The sequence below is a fragment of the Acomys russatus genome, chromosome 22 (genome assembly GCF_903995435.1).
Source record: "Acomys russatus chromosome 22, mAcoRus1.1, whole genome shotgun sequence".
Classification (NCBI taxonomy): Eukaryota; Metazoa; Chordata; class Mammalia; order Rodentia; family Muridae; genus Acomys; species Acomys russatus.
The window spans coordinates 52,104,497-52,129,397 of NC_067158.1; the positions used below are offsets into that span (position 1 = coordinate 52,104,497).

The following is a 24,901-nucleotide window of genomic DNA, read 5'->3' on the forward strand; positions in this document are numbered from 1 at the left end:
TCAAGCATCTCAAGATATGTTTTTGTCCCCTGAGCTGCCAACACACCTTGCAGGCTTTGTAATTGACACAATCTGTTATGGTGCCCTTGGTCTCCCCTGTACCTTGTCAACTAATCACCTTTCTCTATTTTCTATTTGTCTAATGGACGCTTCTGTCTACCAGGAAATGCACAGCTCCTCATCGCATCGCATCACTTCACTCAGGCCAGAGGTCTAATTTGTTTAGTCAGTTCACATTTCAGTGTTGTCCATCAGAGCCTAGCCAGGCCTTACCAGGCTGATATGCTCTGGGAGTATAAATGTGTTACATCATTCATCTCCCATCATTGTGAGAGAGCCAGCTTATTAAAGGGGAAATAAATAAAGGATGACACCAGGCAAGGGGACAAGGGGACTGTGTACATGCCCTTCATTGTCTCGATTTAATCACAATTTCTGCAGCATGCAGTGAGTGGCTTCTCTGAATGGTCAAGCCTGACTTCTTACACAATATTATTATTTCTCATTTTAGTTTGCATTCAGAGGCAATCTTCTTAATATTTCTCCTAAATGGAGAGTGGTAGCATTGAGGGGAGATTCAGAGTTTACTAGAGCAGTTATTCTTTGCTAAGCCTTAATTTCTGCCAACCTGTGACTGCCTCATGTATCCCCAAGTGGTGGAAATCACCCAAGAGAATTTGTCCTTCAGTAAGCCAAATGAGAAATAGTAACCAATTTTCAGATGACATTTAAATGTCTCAGTTGAATACACTCACCACAAAGTCTCCCATAAATCCTAAACATGTACTAGCTGTGATTTTCGTTATTACTTTTTCTACTTTTACAGGAAGGAGGGAGGAGCATTTTAACAAATGTTCACAGAGTAAAATGGTAACTTGTGGATAGTTTGGCAGAGACCACTGAGTAGCACCTAACTCTGTTTTGCTTACCTACAGAGTAAGGTGTTTCTTCTGCCTGATCCTTCTGTCCTTCTGACCCCCAAAGTTTATATCATGACCTTAATAGCTGTAAACAAGTTAAAGAAGCAAAGTTCTTGTCTTCGGATCACAGTCATGTGTATTAAAAAGGCCTTCCCACCCTTTTTGGAGAGGAGATTATGTATCTGTCCTTTAAGGCCAAAACCATCTGTGTTTTGCCTCCTCACTGATGTCTCCTCTTGATCTCATGGATCAGGCTTGTCCATGGTCCTCAGAGCCCTCTCCATATCACTCTACATAGATACTGTGGTCATTAACATTGTAAACCTTAAAGAATCTATGGGAAAGAATTCCCATGGGAGACAAATCCCTGGATGTGTCAGTGAGGGACAATCTAAATTGGCTAAATTAACATGGGAAGATCTGCCTTCAGTGTGGGTGGACCCATTCCCTAAGCTGCAGTCCTAGACTGAATATAAAGGGAGAAAGCCTGATGAGCACCAGTATTCATCTCTACTTGCTGACTATGCATACAGTGTGCACAGCTGCCTGAAGTGCCTACCACATGACATTCCTGCCATGATAGCTTGGCCCTTGAATTGCAAGCAAACAGAAACCCTTCCTTCCTTCCCTAAATTGCTTTGGTCAGTTGTCACAGCAACAAGACAAGTGACTATGACATTTGGTCAGCGCACACTGTCTGAGGAAGAGTTGTGAGACTAGCAGCACCAGTGTTGAGCAGTTTCTGACCCAATGTCGCTGAGTCGCACGGGTCATGTAGTCATGAGCTGGCACTGACCCATGTGATGCTCGCTGCCAAGGAGATGCAGGTGCTGTGAGCAGGCATCATGGAGGAAAGAGGTCAGAGCTCTTACTATTCTGAATTTTCAGAAAGGCCTGACTTTTTAAAAAAAAGATGGGTAGAGGACCTCATAGAAACATATTACAGGAAGAAGAAACATATTCTCAAGGGCAAATGTCAAGAACTTGATAATTATATGAGCTTACCCCATGTGCTGAGTATTAATTTTCTCAGTCCTTGCTATGAGTCTAAGATATGAATCCCACGTTTCTTATCTTTGGGTGAAGAGACCAAGAAATATGGACATAAATATGTAAGGGCTAGTGATTTGCTACAAATAAGAAGCAATGTCAAGATTTGAACCAGTTCGGCAGCTTCACAGCAATGGCCATGCTCTCTCACAAACCTCTGCCACGCTAACACTCATAGAAACTTGACTGTGAAGTAATGTGAGTGTACGTAGAACAGCTTGCGAAAATGGTGTTGAGAGCCCTGTCTCAAATCCTGTCCCCACCCTTGCTGCCTTTGTGACGCTGGGAAGGTTTCATGACTTGTCTGTCCTTTAGCTTTTCGTCTCTAAAGCAGGAAGCGGTTCTACGTTGTATCTGGAAGTTACAGTCTGGATATGAAGATGCTGTGCACTGGTTTATATGTTTGAAAACTTGGTCACTAGCCAGTGGGACTGTTTGAAGGGGGGGGTATGGAACCTTTAGGAAACAGAGGCTATAGGAAGTAGAGCTTTTAGGAAGTAGAGCTTTTAGGAAGTAGAGCCTTCAGATGATTTCAGGTAGATGTCTTTAAGTAGAGTTTGCTACTAGAGATGAACTTTACAAGCTATAACTTGTTACTCTCAGTCCTCTCTCTCTCTCTCTCTCTCTCTCTCTCTCTCTCTCTCTCTCTCTCTCTCTCTCTCTCTCTCTCTCCTGCTTCTTGGCCAAAACCATGTAAGAAGTCACTGCAACATGCTGAAACCATGGACTGACCCAATCCAGGCACCATGCTTCCTCTGCTGTGATGGACAGTGCCTCTTAATCTAAACTTTCCCTCTATTATGTTGTCTCTGTCGGGTACTCTGTAACACTGACAAGAGAACCAGCCAATTGACTCTCAAGTGATGTAATGTTGGTTTTTGAAAAATCATCTATGTGTAGAGTGGTCAGTAGGTTAGAGGGGGCAGTGATGCAAGTGGGGAAACAGCTATGGGAGCAGCAGTGGTATGTACAGCCATACAGAGTCTGTAGAAACCCCAGTGATAGGTGAAAACACAGCCAAATTTTGGGCTTTCTTGGGGATGTTGGTGTGGACCAATCCCTTGCCACTGAGGGATGCTGGTTCCTGTGTCCAGCCAGGCTAGATCTATGCAGTGAGCTTTGGCAGCTTAGATTCAGCACATGAGCTCAACAGCTCCCACCTCATTTCTTCTCTGGCCCCTGAAAATACCAGTCCCTTGGTTCTGCTACCAGGTTCATTGAAGTTTCCACAGCCATGGGCTTCACATGAGTCTCAGCCAAGTGATGCTTTTTTTTTTTTAGCCTATACATTTATATTATTACACACACATACAATAAACTACCTACAACAAGAAGCCTCACAGAACAGTCAGGAATTATATAAATGTTACATTATAGTATTTTGGCTATTTGTATTTGGCAGCCTTGAAGAAAACATCTTTCCTGTCTTGGTGTGTCTAAAATTCTGAATGTAAATCAATATCTATCCTATCTCATCATTATCAATTTAAAACATCTATCTAGACCTAAAAACATCTTAACCCCTATAAACAACTAAGCTTAATTGTAAAACTAAACTATCTCGTCCTCAACCCCATCAGATACTTGAGAAGGAATAAAATGAATTACCTGAGTATACAGGGGGTGCAGGTTAGCAGCTTCCAAAACGAGAAGATGACAGAGTGACACTTATTAAAGCTGTCCAGAGGCCCCAGAAGCTTCAACTAATGCAGGCTCTGACTTCACATTGGTGAACTTATTCTTTCTGATAATCACACACACACAGCCAGTGGTTGTCATGGGCTTAATTTAGGACCTGCATTTTCATTTACTTTTTTATATTCTTTTAATTTTTTTAATTAATTAATTTATTTATTCACTTTACATCCTGATCATAGTCCCCTCCCTCCTCTCCTCCCAGCCCCACCTTTTCTCCCTCTTCCCCATACCCCCTCCCCTACTCCTCAGAAAAGGGGAGCCTCCTCCACCCTCCCACCCCCGTTCATCAAGCTGCATCTTGACTGAGCATGCCCTCTTCCCCTTTGGCCTGGTGATCAAAGAGCAGGTGACAGAATTTATGTTATTGACAGCTCCCCCCCCCCCCCGCCGCCACCCTTACTAGGGCACCCACATAAAGCTTGAGCTGGACCTGCTTTTCAATAATCACCTATTTTGGTCGTTATAATATATAACCCATAGTCACTTATCTCATGACCAAGAACATAATTGCAGGTAGTGAAAAGTAAGTAGTCACAATAGTCCTAGTAAAAGTGAAGCCTTCTCTGGCAAGAGCCTTGCATTGTCTTGTGGCCACTGCAACTACAAGCCATCTACACAGAGAATTACTATGTGTACAACCCATAACTTGGCACTGCTGAAAGTGTCCCCAGACTCTCCTCAGATTAGTTTCTTCTGAGGTAAGTGCTCTGGAAATGGGATGCAAACACTAAAGCAGTTCCAAAGAGAGTTACCTCCCTGACTGTGGCTCTCCTGCCATGGTAATGTTATTGCCTTCCAAACTTCCCTTCCCTGTTTGCCTTCATTTGAATACTTTGGTGGTGGTGGCAAATGTTGATCGTCTTAAGAATACATTTTATTAGCCGGGCGGGCGTGGTGGCGCACGCCTTTAATCCCAGCACTCGGGAGGCAGAGGCAGGCGGATCGCTGTGAGTTCGAGGCCAGCCTGGTCTACGAAGTGAATCCAGGATGGCCAAGGCTACACAGAGAAACCCTGTCTCAAAAAACAAAAAAAAACAAACAAACAAAAAAAGAGAGACCCTGTCTCAAAGTGGAAGGCAAGCCACCCCTGAAGAATACATTTTATTTTCGTGAAGAAAGATTTTTAATTAACATGCAAAATAATGGGGCTCATTGTGCTGTTTTCACACATATGTTATTATATTTTGCTCACATTCACCTTGTCATGACTCCCCCATCCTCCTCCTCCTTCCTCTCTTCAAATACTCCTGTTCTCTCTCTCTCTCTCTCTCTCTCTCTCTCTCTCTCTCTCTCTCTCTCTCTCACACACACACACACACACACACACACACACACACGCACACACACACACACACCAATATATATTGCTAAATCTAGATTCTACATGAGATAAAATATGCTATCTTTTCTTCATACAATTACTTGTTTCCCCTCCATTTCAACCCCTTCCACTCATAGACTCTCCTTGTGCATTCATGAGATAGATGATAGATAGATAGATAGATAGATAGATAGATAGATAGATAGATAGACAGATGGATGATATAGATAATAGAAAGATGATAGATAGATAATAGATGATAGATAGATAATAGACAGATAATGATAGAGATAGATAGATGATAGATGATAGATAGATAGATAGATAGATAGATAGATAGATAGATAGATAATCCTTTATATGAGAGAAAACATAATAACTTCTGTGATTCTGGCTTATTTCATTTAATCATAATCTCCAGCCCCATTTTTCTAAAAGTGACATAATTCCATCCTTTATGGAGGATAAGGCTCTGCCACGTATGTATAGCACATTTTCTTTGTATGCTCTTCTGAGGATGAGCAGTCCAGGCTGTTTCCATATCTTGGCTGTTGTGGCTAATGTGCAGTAAACATGGATGTGTAACCATCTCTGTGCTGTGCCTACCTAGTTTCCTTCAGTCATATTCCTGTGACTAATATAACTGGATCACGCTCTAGTTCTGTTTTTAGTTTTTTAGAAACCTCCATACCAATTTCCAGTGTTGCTGCACACGATTTAATTCCCAAAGACACATGCTCCCCTGTCCTCATCTCACTTGCGTCTGTCATTAGTTTCTTTGATGGCAGCCATTCTGGCTGGAGTGAAATAGACTTTCAATGAAATTTTAATTTACATTTCCCTGAGGGCTAAGGATGCTGAGCACTTTTCATACTTTATTGGTACTTTACATTTCTCCTTTCCAGAGCTATCCACTCACTTCATTTGCTCATGCATTGGTAGGCTGGTCTGTGGAGTGTGACATTTGGGTATTTCTTACGTCACAGGCTGAAGCATTACCCCATGGCTGATGTGCAGTTGGCAAAGATTTTCTCTCATTCTCCACACTGTTCACTCCGCCGGCAGGTCCCCTTTGCTATGCATGTTTTTTAATTCCATGTGTACCCATTTGCCAATTTTTGCAGTTATTTCCTGAGCTATTAGGGTCCTTTAAAAGATCCCTAAAAGCTGTGTTTTATATATGTAAAGGCCAGGAAATCCATTTTTTTTTATCCAAACTAACTATAGTGTGATAAGATTATTTTTAAGTGTGAAATGAGATCATTCCCAATAATAGTACAGAGATGAGAGAGGTGGCTTATTGGGTAAGTGAGAGCATGAGGACCTGAGTTCAGATCCCAGCACCCACAGAAAAAGCTGAGTGTAGCTACAAGCATGCCTATAATTCCAGTGCTGTGTGAGCAGAGACAGGAAAGTAAGTAGTGCTGCCAGCCACCAAGCAGCCTAGCTAGCCTCCAAATTCTGTGAGTGAGCCTGTCTCCAGGGGAAAACCCAACAGGAGTTGTCCACTGGCTTCCAGCCACGCACAGGTGTGTACCGCACACATACAAACTCACACACACCACACGTACGTTTAACATCATATGAAAAAAATATTGGTCATGTACTCTCTGATTTTCATGTTTTACATCCAGATGAGGTTCTATAATGTGGAGAAATTTATTAAGAAAATATTTTGGTAAGCATTTGCTCAAGGACTCTTTCTTAACACTCGGTAGTATTAGGGTATTATAAATTCAATTTTGATTGGTTTGGTTTGGTTTGTTTATTTGTTTGTTTGAAGGTGGATGGTAGGCAAAGCATTTGGTTACTATTTCTTACAAGTTCCTTAATAATTTTATAATGCTGGTGTTTAAATGATATTTGTCTTATTGCTGTGGAGGATTTATTGGGTCTTTCTTGGCTGATTATTTTGCTTTCAAATCAATTGAGCATATTATAATAAGCAAGATAAATCAGCATCCCTAAGAATTTTTTAAAAAACAAATGAAATAGTTTTAAGTAAAAAAATATAAAAGTCAAATTACTTTTCTAAGCTTTCTCCTTAAATGATGCAATAAATAAAGGCATATAAAATGTGCTGTTGACAAGGTGGTAGTCCAGCAAACAGCAAAGTGCATCATGGGGCTGCAGTGCCCAGGCATTAAGCTCAAAGCTAAACTTAATTTTTTAAAGTGTATAATAAATCTTATCTTGTTGAGCACTTTAGTTCCAAGTGGTTTTTACCAGGTATTGATCATGTAGACGGATGGCAGATCTGTTGGCCCAAAATGGATTTTTGTGTTGCATAAGTTCAGCGTTTCGGGTATTTATCTCCTCTCTGTCTTTATGGCTGCTTGATTTTATCTTTTTCATCATTTGATGCCCATAAAGACATATGGGAAAGAACAGTGTAATGGAGAAAAACTGCAGGTAGGAGTTGGACAGCACTATTGAAGTAAAAAGATGGGCAGTTGGCAAAGGCCTGAGTGAGAGAGAGCTAGTGAACAAAGTGTAAGGATAACAGAAGCAAACTCTGACAAAAGACAAGGTGGCAGACAAGCTGTGTGATGCTCTGCCTTCTGCAGTGCTTGACGTGACTGCAAACAAAAGCCCTGCTGGAAAATGTTATCCTGGCCATTTGGTCTGCACCTACTTACTTAGATCTTACTGTTTGTCCTTTAATAAACTAGGTACTTGATCCAAACACCCATTATTCTTGCACCCAGCTACCCTATGGGCAGGGAATATAAGAACAGTGGGAAATTACAACATAAATAGGTGTACAGTGAGTCTTTTTGAAATAGCTTTATTGAGATGCAATCTTAAACCTTATGGTTCAACAGAGTGTTTTTGTGTATTCACAGTAGTGTGGCAATTAGAGAAATCCATTTTAGAACATGTTTGTCACCTTGAATGCAACTGTGTGTATTATATGGGTTCTCTTTTCCCCTTTCTCACTCACCCTAGGGAACCACTATTTCATGTCCTGTCTTTATGTGCCTGTCTTTATGTGTCTTTATGTTCATATATGGGGGGGGGGATCATCTTGTCATCTGTAGCCTTTGTAACTGGCCTCTTTCAGTTAATGTTTTCAAAGTTCACCTGCATTGTAACCTGTAACCATTTTTCATCACTTCACTTGTTGCCAGATGATCATGTGGTAGAATTCTGGGTTGTCCCTGCACTCTGGTTTCCATGAAGAAGAAATGCCCCTACTAACCTCCAAACACAAGTTCTCATGTGGACACATGTGGCCATTCCTCTTGGCTTTGTTTAGCTGGGTAGTATTGCTGGCTCGTGTGTTAACTCTGGACACTTCAGTCGTTGCTAGACCATTCACAGTGTTTGAGGCACTTTATGTTCCCACACAGAATGCATGGAGGCTCCGGTCTCTCCTCACCTTCAGTCTTTTTTCTTACAGACACCCTGGTGCATTACATGACTATGATCTTATCCTGGCTTTGACTGGCATTTCCCTGATAATGAATAATATTGAGTATCTTTTTATGATTGCCAGAAATATATACCTATTCTTTGAAGAAGAATCTACTCACATTTTGTACCCATATGTAACTATTACTTTTTCTGTTATTATGGAGTCATCAGCACTCTTTATGTAGTCTTGATATTCTGATTTATGATTTTCTTCCATTGTGTGGCTTTTGTCTTTACTTCCTTGTTGGATATTGTTGTTTTCGTGTGTGTGTGTGTGTGTGTGTGTGTGTGTGTGTGTGTGTTCATTATACATAGTATTGAGTTTCCTAAGGATATTGTCCCACAACCACATAATGTATTTGGACATATTCCCCCCATAAGCCCCCACCCTCCCCTTTGTCCTCCATCCCTTTCCCATCAGTTCTCTTCATCCCCCTAGACAGTTTTGCTTCTACTTTCATGGTGCATGCGTGCACGCACGTGTGTGTGTGTGTGTGTGTGTGTGTGTGTGCATGCGCGTGCACATATGTGTGTGTTGTGTGATTTTTCTATACTTATAAAAATAATCAAGTGATCAGCAAGATGGCTCAACAGGCAAAGGCATTTGCTGGGAAAGCTTGGAAACCTGCATTTGATCTCTGTAGCCCACATAGAAGTCGCAAGATTGCAAGAGAGGACACACACCACAAGTTTGTCCCTGAGTCTCCACGTCAATACCATGACAAGTCCATGGTTATAGCTGCATTCACATTTCATCACATTCCTCTGTATTTTATTATACAGAAATATGTCATGTGTATGTATTTTATTCCTTTCTACTTATCCTAATAGAAGCCTTGGGATAGTGTTGAGTAGGCGTGGTGGGTGTGGACACTTTCTCTTCTAACTATTAGAGGAAAGCCTTCAAGTTTCTCTCCTAAGTACAATGTTAACCCTGAAGTTTTCACAAATGTGCTTTATCTGGTTGAAAAAGTCTATTTCTGTTTCTACATTATTAGGTATTTTTATCATGAAATTGACTCAATTTTATCAGTTTGTTCTTTGTCTATTGAGATGATCATGTAAATTTTGTCCTTTATTTTGTGAGAATAATATATTGCATTAGCCAGTTTGCCTAACATTTTAACCGACCTTGGGTTCCAAATGATTCTTAAATGATTTCTTGTATAATCATGTTTCTATATTTCTATACAACTACTTTGGACTTCCTAATACTTTGTTGAGGATTTTTGCACTGTAGTCATAAAAATATCAATCTACAATTTCCTTAGGATATTCTGTCTAGTTTTGTACCTGACTTATACTGTTCTTAGGAAGTGCCCTCTGTCTTTCAAATTTCTGCAAGTGTTTATGAAGAATTGATATTAATTCTTCTTTAAATGTTTGGCAGACATTACCAGCATGTCCATCTGGAGCTGGACATTTCCTTTCAGCAATATTTAATGAATTATTTACTGTTTGATCTCTTCTTAAAGATACCTATAGATTATGTATTTTGTCTTGAGTCAGCTCTGCTAATGTGTGTCTCGTTGGCAGTTTTTCAGTCTGTCTAAATTATAACTTATTGGCATACAGTTGGTTGTTTCTAGTATAGGAACTCTGTACTCATTCTTCTTCCGGGGTGAGTAATAATAACACTGCACTCTGGTGTTGGTGGCTTGAGTCTACTTCCTTCAGCATCATTTTCACTTTCACTAAATTTTATTTTGCTAACTTTTTCAATAATCTTTTGTTCTGTTGATTCCCTCCATTTTTCTAGCTTATAAATTCCCATAATGAGCTATTATTTCCCTCTTTCTGGTTGCTTATTTTGTCCTTAAAAAGGAAACTTAGTCATTGACTTGAAATTTTTCAATATAGTTTTTTTTTAAGCTACACTTTTTTCTTTGTGTTATTTTGACCTCCTCCCATAACTTCAGTATGCTGTGTCTTCATTTTCTTTTTTCTATATTTTTTATTTCCCTGGTGGTTTCTTCCTTGACCTGTGTGCCGTTTAGAAATGCTGCCCTTCTCATTTGTCACCAGTTTTGAGAGTTTTCTTGCTAGTTACGTTATGCCGTGTATATCTTCCTGTGATCTGTTGCTCACTCTAATGTTGTCCTACAGACCTCAACTTCACATCCAGCCAGTGTCGATTAAGATGAAGACAAAACCTGTGTGTGATTCTTCTGTTGTCCATAGCACAGCGGGAGTATCATTCACACAGCAATGGGTCTGAGTGGTTTTGATGCTTAATTGGCTGAAAAAATGTCTTGTTTTAGAGACTGGAGAGTTGGCTCAACAATTAAGAACATTGTTGCACTGTTGCTCTTGCAAAGGGCCTGATCTCAGTTTCCAGCAACCACATTGTCAGCTCAGAAGCATCTGCTAACTCATCAAGTCCCAGAGAATCCAACGCTCTCTTCTGACCTCAGTAGGCACCCAACATGCGTGTGGTATACAAGCATCCATGCGGGCAGAACACTCACATATACAAAATCAAATAAGTCAAATTTTAAAAAGAAATTCAAAACCATTTTAAATGTCTTAACATTTATATTATTATATTATATATTAATGTATCAGTTTTCTGGCAATGGAAGTTAAAATGACTTTAAAAAAAAAATGAGGCACTTTCTAAATCACACAGGAGGAATATGATCAAATTCCTTACCAAGTATACTTTACAACTCTTTCTGTCCGGCTTTCTCCATAGATGACTTCTGTGCGCCCCTGAAACTCAGCAGCCCCACAGTTCTATTCTCTGTAATTCAGTGACGGGGGCACCATCTATTACTCCACTGTCCAGCCTAAGAGTCACAGGAGCCAGAGAGCCCTAGACAAATTGAATTTTACATCTTCAATTATTTATCCTTAATTATAAATAGCCCCAGCTAGTGATTCTCCAATTGATCATTCAAGCAATCACCTCATTGGCAGCTACCCTTCCTTAATACTGTGTGGTTAAACCTTACAAATGTAGAAGGGCTCCCCAAGTCCGTGTGTAGAGTTTCAGATATGTCGGAGGTCCTGATTGGACTGTGGAAGTATTTTTTTTTTAACATTTATTGTCTGTGTGTCTGAACTTTGCAACTGGAGTTACAGATGTTGTGGTCCACCAGACATGGATGCTCTGCAGTCCTCGTGATGGGACACCAAGCACTCTTCACCAACAAACCATCTTTCCAGATCACTCCCCGACCCTCTCCTCATGGGAATACTTTTGAAAGATACTGTCAGAGGTCTGAAAGATCAGCTTCAAGAAGTCAGATATCTAATAAGACGAATCTGTGTGGGCTCCACAGCCAGGAACCAGGCACAAAGTCCTTGGAATCTGCTTGCACCCACAGAGGACTCCCCTCTTCCTCCTGCATGCCTCTCATGCAAGCCCCAAGCCCGTGCACACTCTAAGCAGGGAAACTAGAGAAGGAAAACCAGAGCCCCTCAAAGCCTCGGGCAGAAACCACGTGACTTTGTGCAGAGGGTGCTGAGTAAAGGAAATGAACCGAGGCTGCTCTCCACAGATCTTTTCATAGAGCTGACTTCTGAACACTTTTACAGCTTACAGACTCTTCCGGGGAGTGTTTGAAGTCAGGAGACAGAGGGTCCTATTATCCTCGTCTCTCAGTAAGGCAGACCTTTCTGTTTTCCAATAAGGTTCTTCGGATATGTATTGATGAAAGCCAAATTGTTCACAGATAAAACAGACATTGCCAAAATATCTACCCTCTGGAATAAAATGTGGTATTAACAGAAAGGGAGGGGTTTTTGTGGTTCCTTTTTCTTTTCAAAAAAAAAAAAAAATAGATGCTTGATGCCAGATCAGTATCTCTTCTCATATTATCATGTACAGTAAATAATATTTTACAATGTGATTTGTCATGAGTAATATGGGAAATTTATCCCTTATACATTCATATTTTTTTCTAGTTCGAGATAATTAAATCCTACACGCTAGAACCTCTAACATTTAGGGTTTCCTTGTCTCTGTGCTCATGTGATTCCTATATCAGAAACCAAACGAGAAATCCAATGCTCACTCCCAGACCATCATAGAATAAACAGAAACGTCTCTTTAGATAGACCTTGACAGTCAGTGCCCCGCCCCCCAAGGCTGCAAAGAGGGAAGTGGGAAGTCCTGTTAGCTTGACATGGTGAACAGGAACAAAGCCCAGGGTGAATTTCACTCCCCCGAAGGGGTATTAACACCGCTTCATCCGTTTGTGCGCAGGTCATAGATCTGTACTGGGGAGTTGATGGAGACGAATGGGACAGCCCTGAGCTGCAGAAGATGCGCATGAAGCTGCTGGAGGAGTGCTTGAGGACCTCTGCAGGCCCGTGCTTTGTTGTGGGTATAAAACACTGACTCCTCCTACTAAGTCATGAGAATGTGAGAGTGTTTGCTGGTTTGTGCGGGAAGGTTTTTAGGGAGAGGGTTGGGTTTTGTTGTTGTTGTTTTCTTTTTCTTTTTTCTTTTTTCTTTTTTTTTTTTTTTGGTATCAAGAGAAAGGCTTCTTAAGTATTCATTTTAAAGAATTTTGATTGTCTTCTTACCCATGTGTGTTTAAAAAAAAAAACTCTTCAGCTTTTCACAAGACGTTACAAATTAATAGTGACTATCTGAGTGTTAATGGATGGGATGACGTGGAGTTGACCAATTTCCCACCTTGTGGTCAGCAATCAGGACGATTCTCTCAGCCTGCAGTAACTGACATAGCTTTCCTCATCCAGCTCTGTGAGTTATTCCATCACGGCATCTGTTTACTCCACCAATATTAACATGCCTGGCATCTCTTTAAACACAATGGCTGAAAGGTTTGTAAGGTAAACCAAATATAGCAGTCAAACCCAGCGAGAAATGGTGTCCCATGAGTTTGTGTCTACAGTGATTTCCAGACAGAGGCTCTCTCTATATAAGTGTCAAACATGCCGACGGGGTCTTTTCAAGAAGAACATCACTATCAGGTAGGTGTGCTGTTCTGAGGACGGCATCCTCCTCTGTAAGCACAGTGGCAGTGACGCAGGAGGACCGCTCCATTGTGGGTAACAGTGACGCAGGAGAACCGCTCTGTTGTGGGTGATTGTGCACAGTCACTTCCACTCCTTGCAAAAGAAAGCTGTGTCTTGAATCCAGAACGTTTCTACCCATCAATGGGGGCAGAGACAGAGGGTGCTCTGAGGCATGACCACCATGGTGGGGTGTACAGCAGCAGGAAGGCAAACATGGCACTGGAGAGGTTGCTGAGAGCTCACAAGTTGAGATAACAATCACAAGGCAGAGAGAAAGCCAATGAGAATGGATGAGGTTTTGATCTCCAACCCTGTGTTTTCCCTGTATTTTTTTCTCTTTCCTTTTGCATTCTTTGAAGCTGATCTCCAGCCGTTTGAATAGTAGTGACATTGAATCAGTGAATGAAGTTTCGATTTACTTTTATTAGGTTCTATGGAATTGGATTTTAAAGGATTTTAATATTTATGTAGGCAAACATCACTCTCCCTATGGCTTCTGGATTTCCTGTTAGTCTTAGAACAACTTTACCATGTAGTAATTTTTAAAATTAAAAATATGCTAAACTCTTATGGTTATATCATTCAGTTTCAATAATTTCTCAAATGTTTGATCTTGTGATCCTTTTTTACTTAAAAAAAAAACAAACATTGTTTTTATGTGTATAGTATGTTGCCTCTAAGTGTACCATGTGCATGGTGGCCATAAAGTTTGAAAAATCTCCAACCCACCCCACCATACCTGCAGTGACACCCCTCCTCCAACAAGGCCACATTTCCTCCAGCAAGGCCACACCTCCCCCAATAAGGCCACACCTCCTCCAGCAAAGCCACACCTCCTTCAGAAAGGCCACACCTTCCCCCAATAAGGCCACACCTCCCCAACAAAGCCACACCTCCCCCAATAAGACCACACCTCCTCCAGCAAGGCCACACCTCCTACAGCAAAACCATACCTCCTACAGCAAGGCCACACCTCTTACAGCAAAGCCACACCTCCTACAGCAAGGCCACACCTCCCCCAACAAGGCCACTGATGGTGATCAGCACACTGGAGGAAATATTTAGAAAGAGGAGAAATTTCCTATGTTAATGATGGGTGACCATGAAAGGAAAATGGGGTGAGTGGGAGAGAGGAGTAGGAAAGAATTAGGCTGATCTTCTAGGCCAGAGATCTCCAAGGAATGGGTGCTCAGGCATGTCCTGGCATATTCAGCGAACAGAGAGCAAGCCACAGTTCCTGGAAGACTGTGAGCAGAGCAGTAAGGTGTAGGAATGAGGGACACCTCTCGGGCCCTTGGAATTTATTTTTTTTTTAAGGTGTTGCATATATTGGCCATACATCATCATGATCAATATAGTTAGGAACTGTCAATTTTGGAAAGAAAATTGTACTAAGAGAAATAAATTTTTCACTTTTACTCTGAGTGACAAAGGAAGTCAAAGAAGTGTGTTAAACAGTGGAAAGAAATGATCCTACTGATGTCTTCAGGACCTCCTTGGTGAGGGGCCAGAGTGAGGCTGAGATGTGCAGAGCTTAGAGAGCGTTGCAGTGATACAAAGGGAAGAGATGCCTTGTTTAGGGGGTTACAGAACAGCTGTGTGAAGAAAGTGACCTGAGTCTGGGGAAAATGTCTGTCTGGAGTGCATCACCAGCTACACCATGGTCGTGGTTTGAATGAGAAATGTCCCCCAAAGGCTCACCTGGTCTCCAGTTGGTAATGCTGCTTGGAGATGTTATGCAACTCTTAAGAGGCAGAAACTTTCAAAAGGAACACTACGGAACAAGCTCTGGGAGTGTATAGCTTTAGCCTACTTCCAGTTCACACCCTCTGCTTCAGTATGTGGTTAAGGTACAGGCTTGCAGCTTCCTTCTACTGCTGTTACCTGCCTGCTGCCTGCTGCCTGCTGCCTGCCTTCTGCCTGCTGCCTGTTCCCTGCTGCCTGTTCCCTGCTGCCTGCTGCCTTGTTGCCTGCTTCCTGCCTACTCCCTGCCTGCTGCCTGCCCCTTGCCTGCTGCCTGCTGCCTGCCTTGCAGCCTGCTGCCTGCTGCCTGCTGCCTGCTGCCTGCTGCCTGCTGCTGCTCCCTGCTGCCTGCTCCCTGCCTGCTCCCTGCCTGCTTCCTGCTCCCTGCCTGCTCCCTGCCCGCTACCTGCTGCCATGACTTCCCATCATGGTTTATTCTCATCCTTCTGGAACCAAAACCCAAATCAAAGTCTTTATTCTCGAAGTTGCTTTTGGTCACAATATTCTTTACAAAAAATAGCACTTAGTATGGCTGCTGTCCTCCAAGTAAATAATACAAGCCACTAAAGCAGGGCACATGTGAGAGAAATTCAAAGCCCCAAACATAGGTCAGGTCAAATTCCTGCATGCCCAGAAAGCTGAATTTGGGAAGCCCATTGTTGTGTGTATTTCACAGCAACTCAGAGGCCATGTTCTCAGTAGCTCTGTCTAAGTCCATCCTCGGGAATTCAGAGTGACAGATATTCACCTCGTTTCACTGTACTCTAGAATGCTATGCCTAAACTAAAATTACTTGTACATATTCATTTCAATAATTTCCTACTTGGAGAATGAATAATTTAAAGGCTAGACCTCTAGCAGGTTCTGAGAGTAAAGGTTGACTAACAGGGCATCATCAACAACTCTCCTGAGTATGAACCAATCGTTTACCCCTCCTTCATCCCCTTATTGCATGACCAACCCCATAGCAGCCATGAGGAAGCCCTGCAGATAGGTGGAGGATTGTTTATCCTAACGATCCTAAATTACACAAGACTGCCCTGCTGTTTGTGGGAGAGTATTTCCCATAGCTTTTCCTGTTGTAACTATGGTACTTACAATGGTGACAGCACACTTGTGTCACTCGTGAGCTACAGTTTCCTTCCCTCATGCTCCCCTTAGATACTTCCACAAGTCCTAGTGCCCCTGTGGGATACAAAGCCTAATGTGTTAGTTCCCTAAATGCTAAAGACTTTGGCAAGAAAATTCGCCATTGTTGAATGAAGAATGGATTTATTTCTTTATAGATCCAGTTTACGCTAAATACAGAAAAATCCAGGGCCAGGCAAAGCTTTCATTTGAAAGAGCCAAGAGGCCCAGTGGACAGTGCACTGAAATACTAATGTGCTTTACTCTTTACATTTTATGTCCATTGACATGCAGGCTATGCTGCTAAGAGCATATAGCTAGTTTTACATAGTTTTTATTACAAAGAGTGCAGGAGGCTAGAATTGCGGTGTTGATTCTGCCCTCAGAGATTAACTGAAGAGACACGGTGAGAACAGAGATCAGCGCTGAAGGAGATGGCATTTGCATAGTGAGTAAAAGGGGAACAGTCCCCAAGGCCCCAAGGTTTCACTTCTGCTGAGAGCCTCACTGGGGTTTGTTATCTCCATAGAGACTGGACATAATATCAGAAAGAGTCGACTCGAAGCTCTATTGTGAGGCTCAGTCTGCTAATACATACCTGAATTTCTTGTAAAGTGTAAGGCTTTACAGTCTCAGCTATCAAGCTGGGATTTCATGTGTGGTGAACAGTTATGTCAGCCTGAACACTCTCCTCTTTACAAATGTTACTGATAGATGGCATTTTTATTCCCAGGCTGAGCATGTAGCTCACAAGTTCCATCTTTAATCATTGTAGCACAAAAGCAAAACTAGAAAAATCAAAGCAAGAATGGCAATGAGATTATATCAAAGTAAAAGTTTCCTCATAGCAAAAGAAAATAATACGGGAAAGAGACCATGTACAGAACAGGAGAAGAATGTTGTCCTGCTATTAATCCAATACAGGATTATCAGTCAGAACTTGGTTTAAAAAGTTAAGAGGATCCGAGTGAAATGTTAAATGATCTCAATAGCTATTTCTTAAAAGAAAAAGTTTACATGCCTAATCAATATGTGAAAATGCCTACGATGAAATTTCATCATATTTCAGTTAAAATGTCAAAAGTAAATAAAATTACCAATGATACTATCAGCATGGTGATGAAGGGACCTCAAACATTGACGGTAGGAAAGTGAATAGGCCCGGCTACTGTGGACAATGGCAAGGAAGTTCAAATACAGACACCGGCATGGAGGATTCTTAACTCCTGACAGAGTTTTCATAGCATCTGGCCACTCTTGGATAAACATCCGCCTGAAGTGGACTCCGCATATAAAAGGAATATTTAATTAAAGACCAGTGAAAGGACTCATTCGATCATCAAAGGTCTTGCCTGACTCCACTTAGTTGTCCCCTGGCTTCCACACATATGAGACAATCCATAAGTGCATGATATATGTGTGTGCCCACATGTGTACAGTGTATCATGCACATATGTACATGCACACAATGGACTATTATTCAGCCACACAGAAGAATAAGAAGCTTGTCAGTGGCAACAAGATGGGTAAATTCACTGGACACTGTGTTAAGTGAAATAAGCTAGATGCCGAGAAACAAACCTCACTTGTTTTCTTTTACAAGAGAAATAAAATATGCAAAAAAAGAGGGAAAGGAAGAGTATCTGAAAGTAAAAGGAGTTCATTACTGCCCTTGAAGGGGAAAAATGGGAGAATAGCACAAGAGAAAAAAATAAATATAATCATCTTACATGTGTGCATATATGGGAAATATCACAGCAACTTCCACTAATCTGTAGTTTACATATGTTAACTATCATCACCAACAGTATGGCCCATCAGGTGGGACCAAGATGTTTCAGTAGGTAAACGCAGTTGTCTTCAACCTAAACTTGATTCCCAGAAGTCATACAGTGGAAGAAGATAGCCAACTCTTCAAAGTTGCCCTCAGACCCCCACATGTAAGCTCTGGTGTACACAATAAACAACTGTTTCATTCTTACCTGCTTGAAAACTGTAAAATATATGTAATAGATATTACTTTGCTAGGTATGAATTCACTGGATTCCTATAAGTTTATTTAAGTGTAGGCGTGTTTTGCTTGCATGTATACATGTGCACCCCATGCGTGCCTGTTGCTGTGAATGTCACAAGAGGGCATTGGATCTTGTGGAATTATACTGAAGGATGTTTGTGAGCCACAGTGCGGGTGGTGGAAACCAAATACAAATACCTCTGCAAGAACAAGTGCTCTTAACCACTGGGCAATCTCTCCAGCCCCAATTCATCATCTCTTACTACATAAAATCTTTACCTGTTTCTGGAGAGCTGGAGCGCTAGTAGATAGACAGCTCATAGTTGGGGCCATGGCTATCATCTTCCTCAGCTTTTAGGGATGAAGTAAATTGTTCTGCCAGGTGTGACACATTCAGCAGAACCTGGCCCCTATCTACACCACCCACAACACACCCTATGGGAACCGGAGCAGAGGCCAAAGAGTGCTCATTATCTCACCCCTACCCTTCTTCCTGGTGTGCTTTCAGAGACAGAGGGAACATTTTTCTTTTCTTGTCATCTTACAAACTAGGTGTAGCGCAAAAGAACTATTTACGGTGTTTCAGTCCTGACACTGGACCCCAAGTGAGAACCGGCCTCATAGCAAAATTAATGATTTAAAGGCCATCTCAAGAGGCCAGGAAAGGAAGATATAACAAACAAATTGATGTCAGAAGGGAAAACAAAAACAAAAAACAAAACACAAAAAAACATAATAATAAACAGGAACAGATTTATTCCAGAAATTCTCAGCTATATGCGTGTCCCTAAAGATAAAAGGCTGATGGGACATGTTACCTGCAAAAATCCTTAGGTATGAAAACCATACAGTACCTGAGCAGGTGTAAAATCATCTCAAGGTTCTTCCTCAATCACTTCTCTTCCTTGGTTTTTGAAACAAGGCCCCCAACTCTACTTCAGAGTTTACCAATTCTGCTAGACTGGCTGTCCAGCAGATCCCATGGAGATCCCTGTTCCTGTCAGGAATGAGATTCCAGGTGTGTATCGCCACACCCCATGTGCTGGCTTGCTTTATGTCAACTTGACACAAGCCAGAGTCATTTTGAATGAGGGAACCTCAGTAGAGAAAGTGCCTCCTCCCAGCGTAGCCTACAGACACAGCTGTGGTGCATCTTCCTGATTGACGGTTAATGTGGGAGAGCACAAGGCATTCTGGGCAGTGCCCTCCCTGGGCTGGTGGCCCTGGGTGCTATAAGAAAGCAGGTTGAATAAAGCTACCAAGAGGCAAGCCAGTAAACAGCATTCCACCATGGACTCTGCTTCTGTTCCTGGCCCCAGGTTCCTGCCATGCTCCAATTGACTATTACCTGGAAACGTAAGACAAAATGAACCCCTTCATCTCCAGGTTGTTTGGGGTAATGGTGTTTATCACAACAATATAAACCCTAAGTAAGACACCCAGCTTTTATGTGGACTCTGGGAGGCAAGCTCATGTCCTTATATCTGCACAGCAGGCACTTTACCAATTTAGCTATCTTCCTCGCTCCCAAAATCTACGTCTATTTTTTTATGTGTGTGTGTGTGTGTGTGTGTGTGTGTTGTGTGTGTGTGTGTTTGTGTGTGTGTATGTGAGTGTATATGTGTGTATGTGTACATGTGTGGTGTGTGTGTGTTTGTGTGTGTGTATGTGTGTGTATGTGAGTGTGTACATGTGTGGTGTGTGTATGTGTCTGTGTACATGTGTGGTATGTGTGTGTGTACGTGTGTGTGTTGTGTGTGTGTTTGTGTGTGTATGTGTGTGTATGTGAGTGTGTATGTGTGTGTGTACGTGTGTGGTGTGTGTGTGTGTATGTGTGTGTGTGTTTGTGTGCGTATGGGTCCACATGTGTGCGGGTGGGCATGCACAAGGAAGCCTGAACAAGGTCAATGCCAAGACTCTCTCATGATCACTCTCCACCTTAGTCTTTGAAACGCAATCTTTCCATTGAACCCAGAACTGCAGGTAGGCCTCTACAATCTGAATATTCAAATTCCAGACCTCACTCTTTTTTTAATTAATTTATTTATTTATTCATATCACATCTCAATTGTTATCCCACCCCTTCTATCCTCCCATTCCTCCCTCCCTCCCATTTTCTCCTTTCTCCCCTCCCCTATGACTGTGACTGAGGGGAACCTCCTCCTCCTGTATATGCTCATAGGGTATAAAGTCTCTTCTTGGTAACCTGCTATCCTTCCCCTGAGTGCCACCGGGCCTCCCCATCAAGGGGACGTGCAGACCTCACTCTTATTGGAAAAGCATCCAATGAGCCATTTCCCTAGCCCTAACCAAAGTCTCTTTAACTCCAAGGCCCACGTCTTCCTACTCCAAGTCCCTAATGGCTTAATGAGTCTGTGTAGGTCCATTGCTCACGTCCGTTTCCAGCAATCTGCTGCTTCTTCCACTCGGGATGTATAGAAAGTTTATCGTAGCACCCTCTCTCATTCTCCATGTTCCTTCTTACTGCTCTCTCCCATACAGTTGAATGACTCAGACAAAATTCATCACTAGCCTAACAACCTTTCTCTAGTAGAAATTGAAGCTGTGTTGCCCATGGCTTTATTAAGATTATTTGGGTCAACTATTATTTTTCATAATAAATTTGGACGTTTCCATCGAATTTCCCTGAGCAAAGAAACCTAAAGCTTCAAGAACCTGTACTAGACAGTGCCAGAAATTTGAATTACAAAAACATAGTAAAGATTTCTTATTCATGCCCCACCCTAGCACTTCCCTGATATCTCTTTCCAATACATAAGTCAACCAACCAGAAGCCATATGATTCTAGAAAAACACATCTTACAATGGTGTTTATTAACAGACAACTGACCATACAAAAGACTGTTAAGTTCTCTGATGTAAAAGTGGGTAACATACTAAAGTCCTCTTAAGTACTGGCTAAGTGTGGAGGGGGTATGCAATGAAGGTAGTGGGATAATGCAGTGTTACACTAACGCTATGAAGAAAAAAAGAAGAAGAAGAAGTAGAGATGAAAGACGTGTTCTGATGCCATAGCACAGAGAGTTCCCCAGAGCAACCAGTCCTTGCACTGATACTGAAAATATTAAGTGCAAATTCCAGATCTGGAGAAGGAGAAAGGGGATACTGACTCTCCAGAGACCAGAAGGTCCTGAATAGAAGCAGAATACATAGCACTGTGGAACAAGAGACAAGAAACGTAGCTTCAGGCCACTCCCCTCATTTTAGTTACTTATCTTTTGCTCTGATAAAACCCCATGATCAAGGCAACTTATAGAAGAAAGAGTTCGTTGGGCTTAGCTTCCAGTGGGAGTAAGAATCTATCACGGCAAGAAGTCATAAGAGGACATGGCAGGCATGGCAGCAGAGAAATTCCATCCTCAACAGCAAACACGAAGCAGAGACAGTAATCCAGGCAGAGGGTGAGGCTCTGGCCTCCCGAAGCCCACTCCCAGTGACACACTTTCTCCAGCAAGGCTCCTAACCCTCTCCGGACAGTGCCACCTGCTGGGGACTAAGAAGAAATGCCTGAGCCTATGGGGACAGTTATTGCTCCCACTAGCACGCCTCATAAGGAAATTTCAACATCAATTTGCTAGCAGTATGGAGGCCGTCAGTGAAGTGGGAAGGCTGGAGGTGAAGGTCCTAACTGGGAATGTGACAAATGCCCTACCTGTGGGATGACAAGAGCTGAGGCAGACAGGCAGACACAGGTGAGAGACACTGCACAGAGACAGCCAGTGAGAATTTAAATCCGAGCTTGAGAAGTTAAAGACCAGGCAAGGTGGCCATGCCAGCACCTTGGTGATTAGCTCTTTCTTCCATCCCAACATCACAGTGCTGAAAATCACACCAAAGCGCCTGTGAGCTGCATACGCTGCAGCTGAAAATCTGTTAAACACAACTGCCTGCTGAACGTGAAGTCCATCTTATCTGACGTGAAGTACACATAAGACTCCTTATCACTATCTGAGTGTTGTCCATAATTCTCTGGAATGCAAGAGAAGTGAAGCCTCCCTCCTTACTAGTTCTGGCTGACAGTTTGGGTCCTTTCCCTTTGGTTCCTGTATTACTTGCTTTTTTCTTTTTTTCTTTTTTTTTTTTTTTTTTTTTTTTTTTTTTTTTTTTCCTGTGACAAAAACACCTGACAGAAACAACAGGAGAATCGAAGGGTGTCTTCTGACTTCCGGTTTGAGAGGCTGTGGTATGGGGAGCCATGACAATGTGAACATGCAGTAGCTGATCATATTGTGTCTGCAGTCCTGTGCCCAATACCAGGAGAGGAATGCTGAAGCTCTGCTGGCTTCTTCACGAACTGTAAAACCAGTGATGCACTCATAACACAGCCTGAGTATTGTTCCACTATTTGTATTTTTTCTCCATCTTTATTCAGTTCAGGATGCTGCCCACTCAGGGTAGATTCTTCTTCCTCAATTAACCTCTCCCAGACGAGACCTGAGGTGTATCTCCTAGGTGATTCTAAATCCCATGAGGATGACAATAATATCAGAGCTCTCTGTCTGCTTATCATGATCCTCTGAGGGACTGTGGGTGCTCAGAAGGAATAGCATCTGTCTTTTATTCCCCACACCAAGAATAAAGTTTAAACTACATTAGACACGTGGGTCTATGTAGGCTCAATTTTCCTATCAATTATATTTTATTATGAATTTATTAAACGAGCCTACCTCCCTAACAACCCGACTAACCCAAACAATCTGAAAAGGATATTTAAAAAAAAAAAAAAAACTACAATGAAACCTTAAGGATATCAGTCCCTGGCGTAATCAGCAGGGTTTCAGCAGACCAGCAGTTCCACCAAAGTTGCTGCTGGAACCGGGAGCAGCAGCTGGAACCTCAAGCCTCAGCTGGAGTCCAAAGCCTTGAAGCTTTCCCTGGAACAGCTCTCTTTAGGAGCCTCTTGAAGTGCAGGAATGAGCAGCCAAAAACCAAAAAGCCTCCTCTCCTGTTTTGGACAGTCTGTTCAAGGGTGTTTTTCACCAAGCTCCCCCACGAAGTAGTTCGACTTCTCTGTGGAAAAACATCCTGCTTTCCCACATCTAAGTGGTAAACATCCTGCCCTCTTCTCTGTCCCACACTTGGGATCAAAACAGAAACAGGCTTATCTCCCCTTCAGGTCTACTGAACTTAGCACGCCATTGGTTTTGCTAGTCTTCTTTAAAACTCCAGGGAAGGAATCACTTCGCCCCATCTACACGTTGGGGTCAGTGGGAAGAAAATGCTGGAGATGTAAGCCGGAGGGAGAGGCCTCGACCCAGAAGGAAGTGCATATGGGGGCGGAGCTTGTGAGGTTTCTTACTCTGCAGCCCTAGAAGCCCCCAAAGTACCCAGAAGTCCTTCTGCTCTTTCCAAACCTTTTCCGGCTTCCTTAGCTCCAACACTGGCTGTGCAGATGTAACGGTGGAAATGCAAATGGCCCCCATTTCTCTCTAGATTCGGTGTGGGAAGTCTTGAAATACCTGCACAGCCGCTGCAGATCCGAACTGAACCAGTTCAAAACAATTTAAATTTTTGGAATATTTTTAATTTCTTACCTCCCAAATTAGACCAGGCTCATGGACTTTCATCAGCCTTAAAAAGAGGGAGCTGAGTAAGCATTTGGAAGAGTCTGGGTTATAGTCCTGTGAAATAGACATTAATTGGTTCCCACCTTGAGTCGGTTATGCATACAGAAGTGACCCTGATTAACCAACAGCGGGGAAGCCATTGTGTCTTAATTGACTGTGGCAGTCGCAGGGAAGTCCTGGACTCAGCTTCTCCATGGTGGAGCAGATGAGACACACTTAAAAGAGTTTCTATTAGTCATCGTATCTGTCTGCATACCTCGTTTCCTCAAGACAGAAAGAATCATGAGGCTAAAGCCTGACTATAAAATGTTCCAGCTGACTTCACTTTTTACTTAATTACTTAATAACTACATTATCTGGAATGAACCTGCCACTGATTAAATTCAGGAGACATCCCATTTTAGTCCGCCTGTCCTTGATGGTGGACACTATGTAGTGTAAGCCATTCCCAGGGTCTTGGTAACACATAGCTTTGTCTACATACTCGCTACAATGCACGGGAGAATAACCCAGAATCCCAAATTTACACACACACACACACACACACACACACACACACACACACGATATTGCAGCCAATAAGTACTTTTTATCTATTTATCTTCTAATGTTCTTTGAATATATGTCCAGTAGACTAACTGGTTTATTCCATAAAATTCCAAAAAGCAGAAGACTATTCCCCTGAATTTTATCTGACACAGTGTGCAAGCCTGCCCTTGTTCTAATTAGATCTATTGAAGTTTATCAGGAGGTTCAGGACACAGTGGGCTTCCTTTTCTCACTGTTTCTGAACACTCCGTGAGTGTAGCGACACCAGCAGGCCCACATTTCTGCATGGTACCAAGCAGTTCTCTTTTCGCTATCACAGAACAACGGATAGAACTTAGTGTTATCTGCTTCTTTTGCTCCACGAGATAAAGTGTAAAATGTATATTCAGTTTCTCTGAGTTCCCTGCAGGGCAGAATAATATGGTATTAAAAGTTTCCTTGGGGCAAAGAAATAATTCCTACAATATCAAGGGTTTTGTATTTT

General features: G+C 42.2%; 1 protein-coding gene across 1 annotated transcript in view; it reads left to right on the forward strand.

The window, feature by feature from the left end:
• The window catches only part of Nwd2 (NACHT and WD repeat domain containing 2), a 142,349-nt gene that overhangs the window by 65,991 nt on the left and 51,457 nt on the right, over positions 1-24,901 (forward strand). Inside the window, exon 3 of the mRNA XM_051164787.1 lies at positions 12,617-12,733. Within this exon, the coding sequence (XP_051020744.1) occupies positions 12,617-12,733 (117 nt within the window). The remainder of the gene's footprint in view (positions 1-12,616; positions 12,734-24,901) is intronic.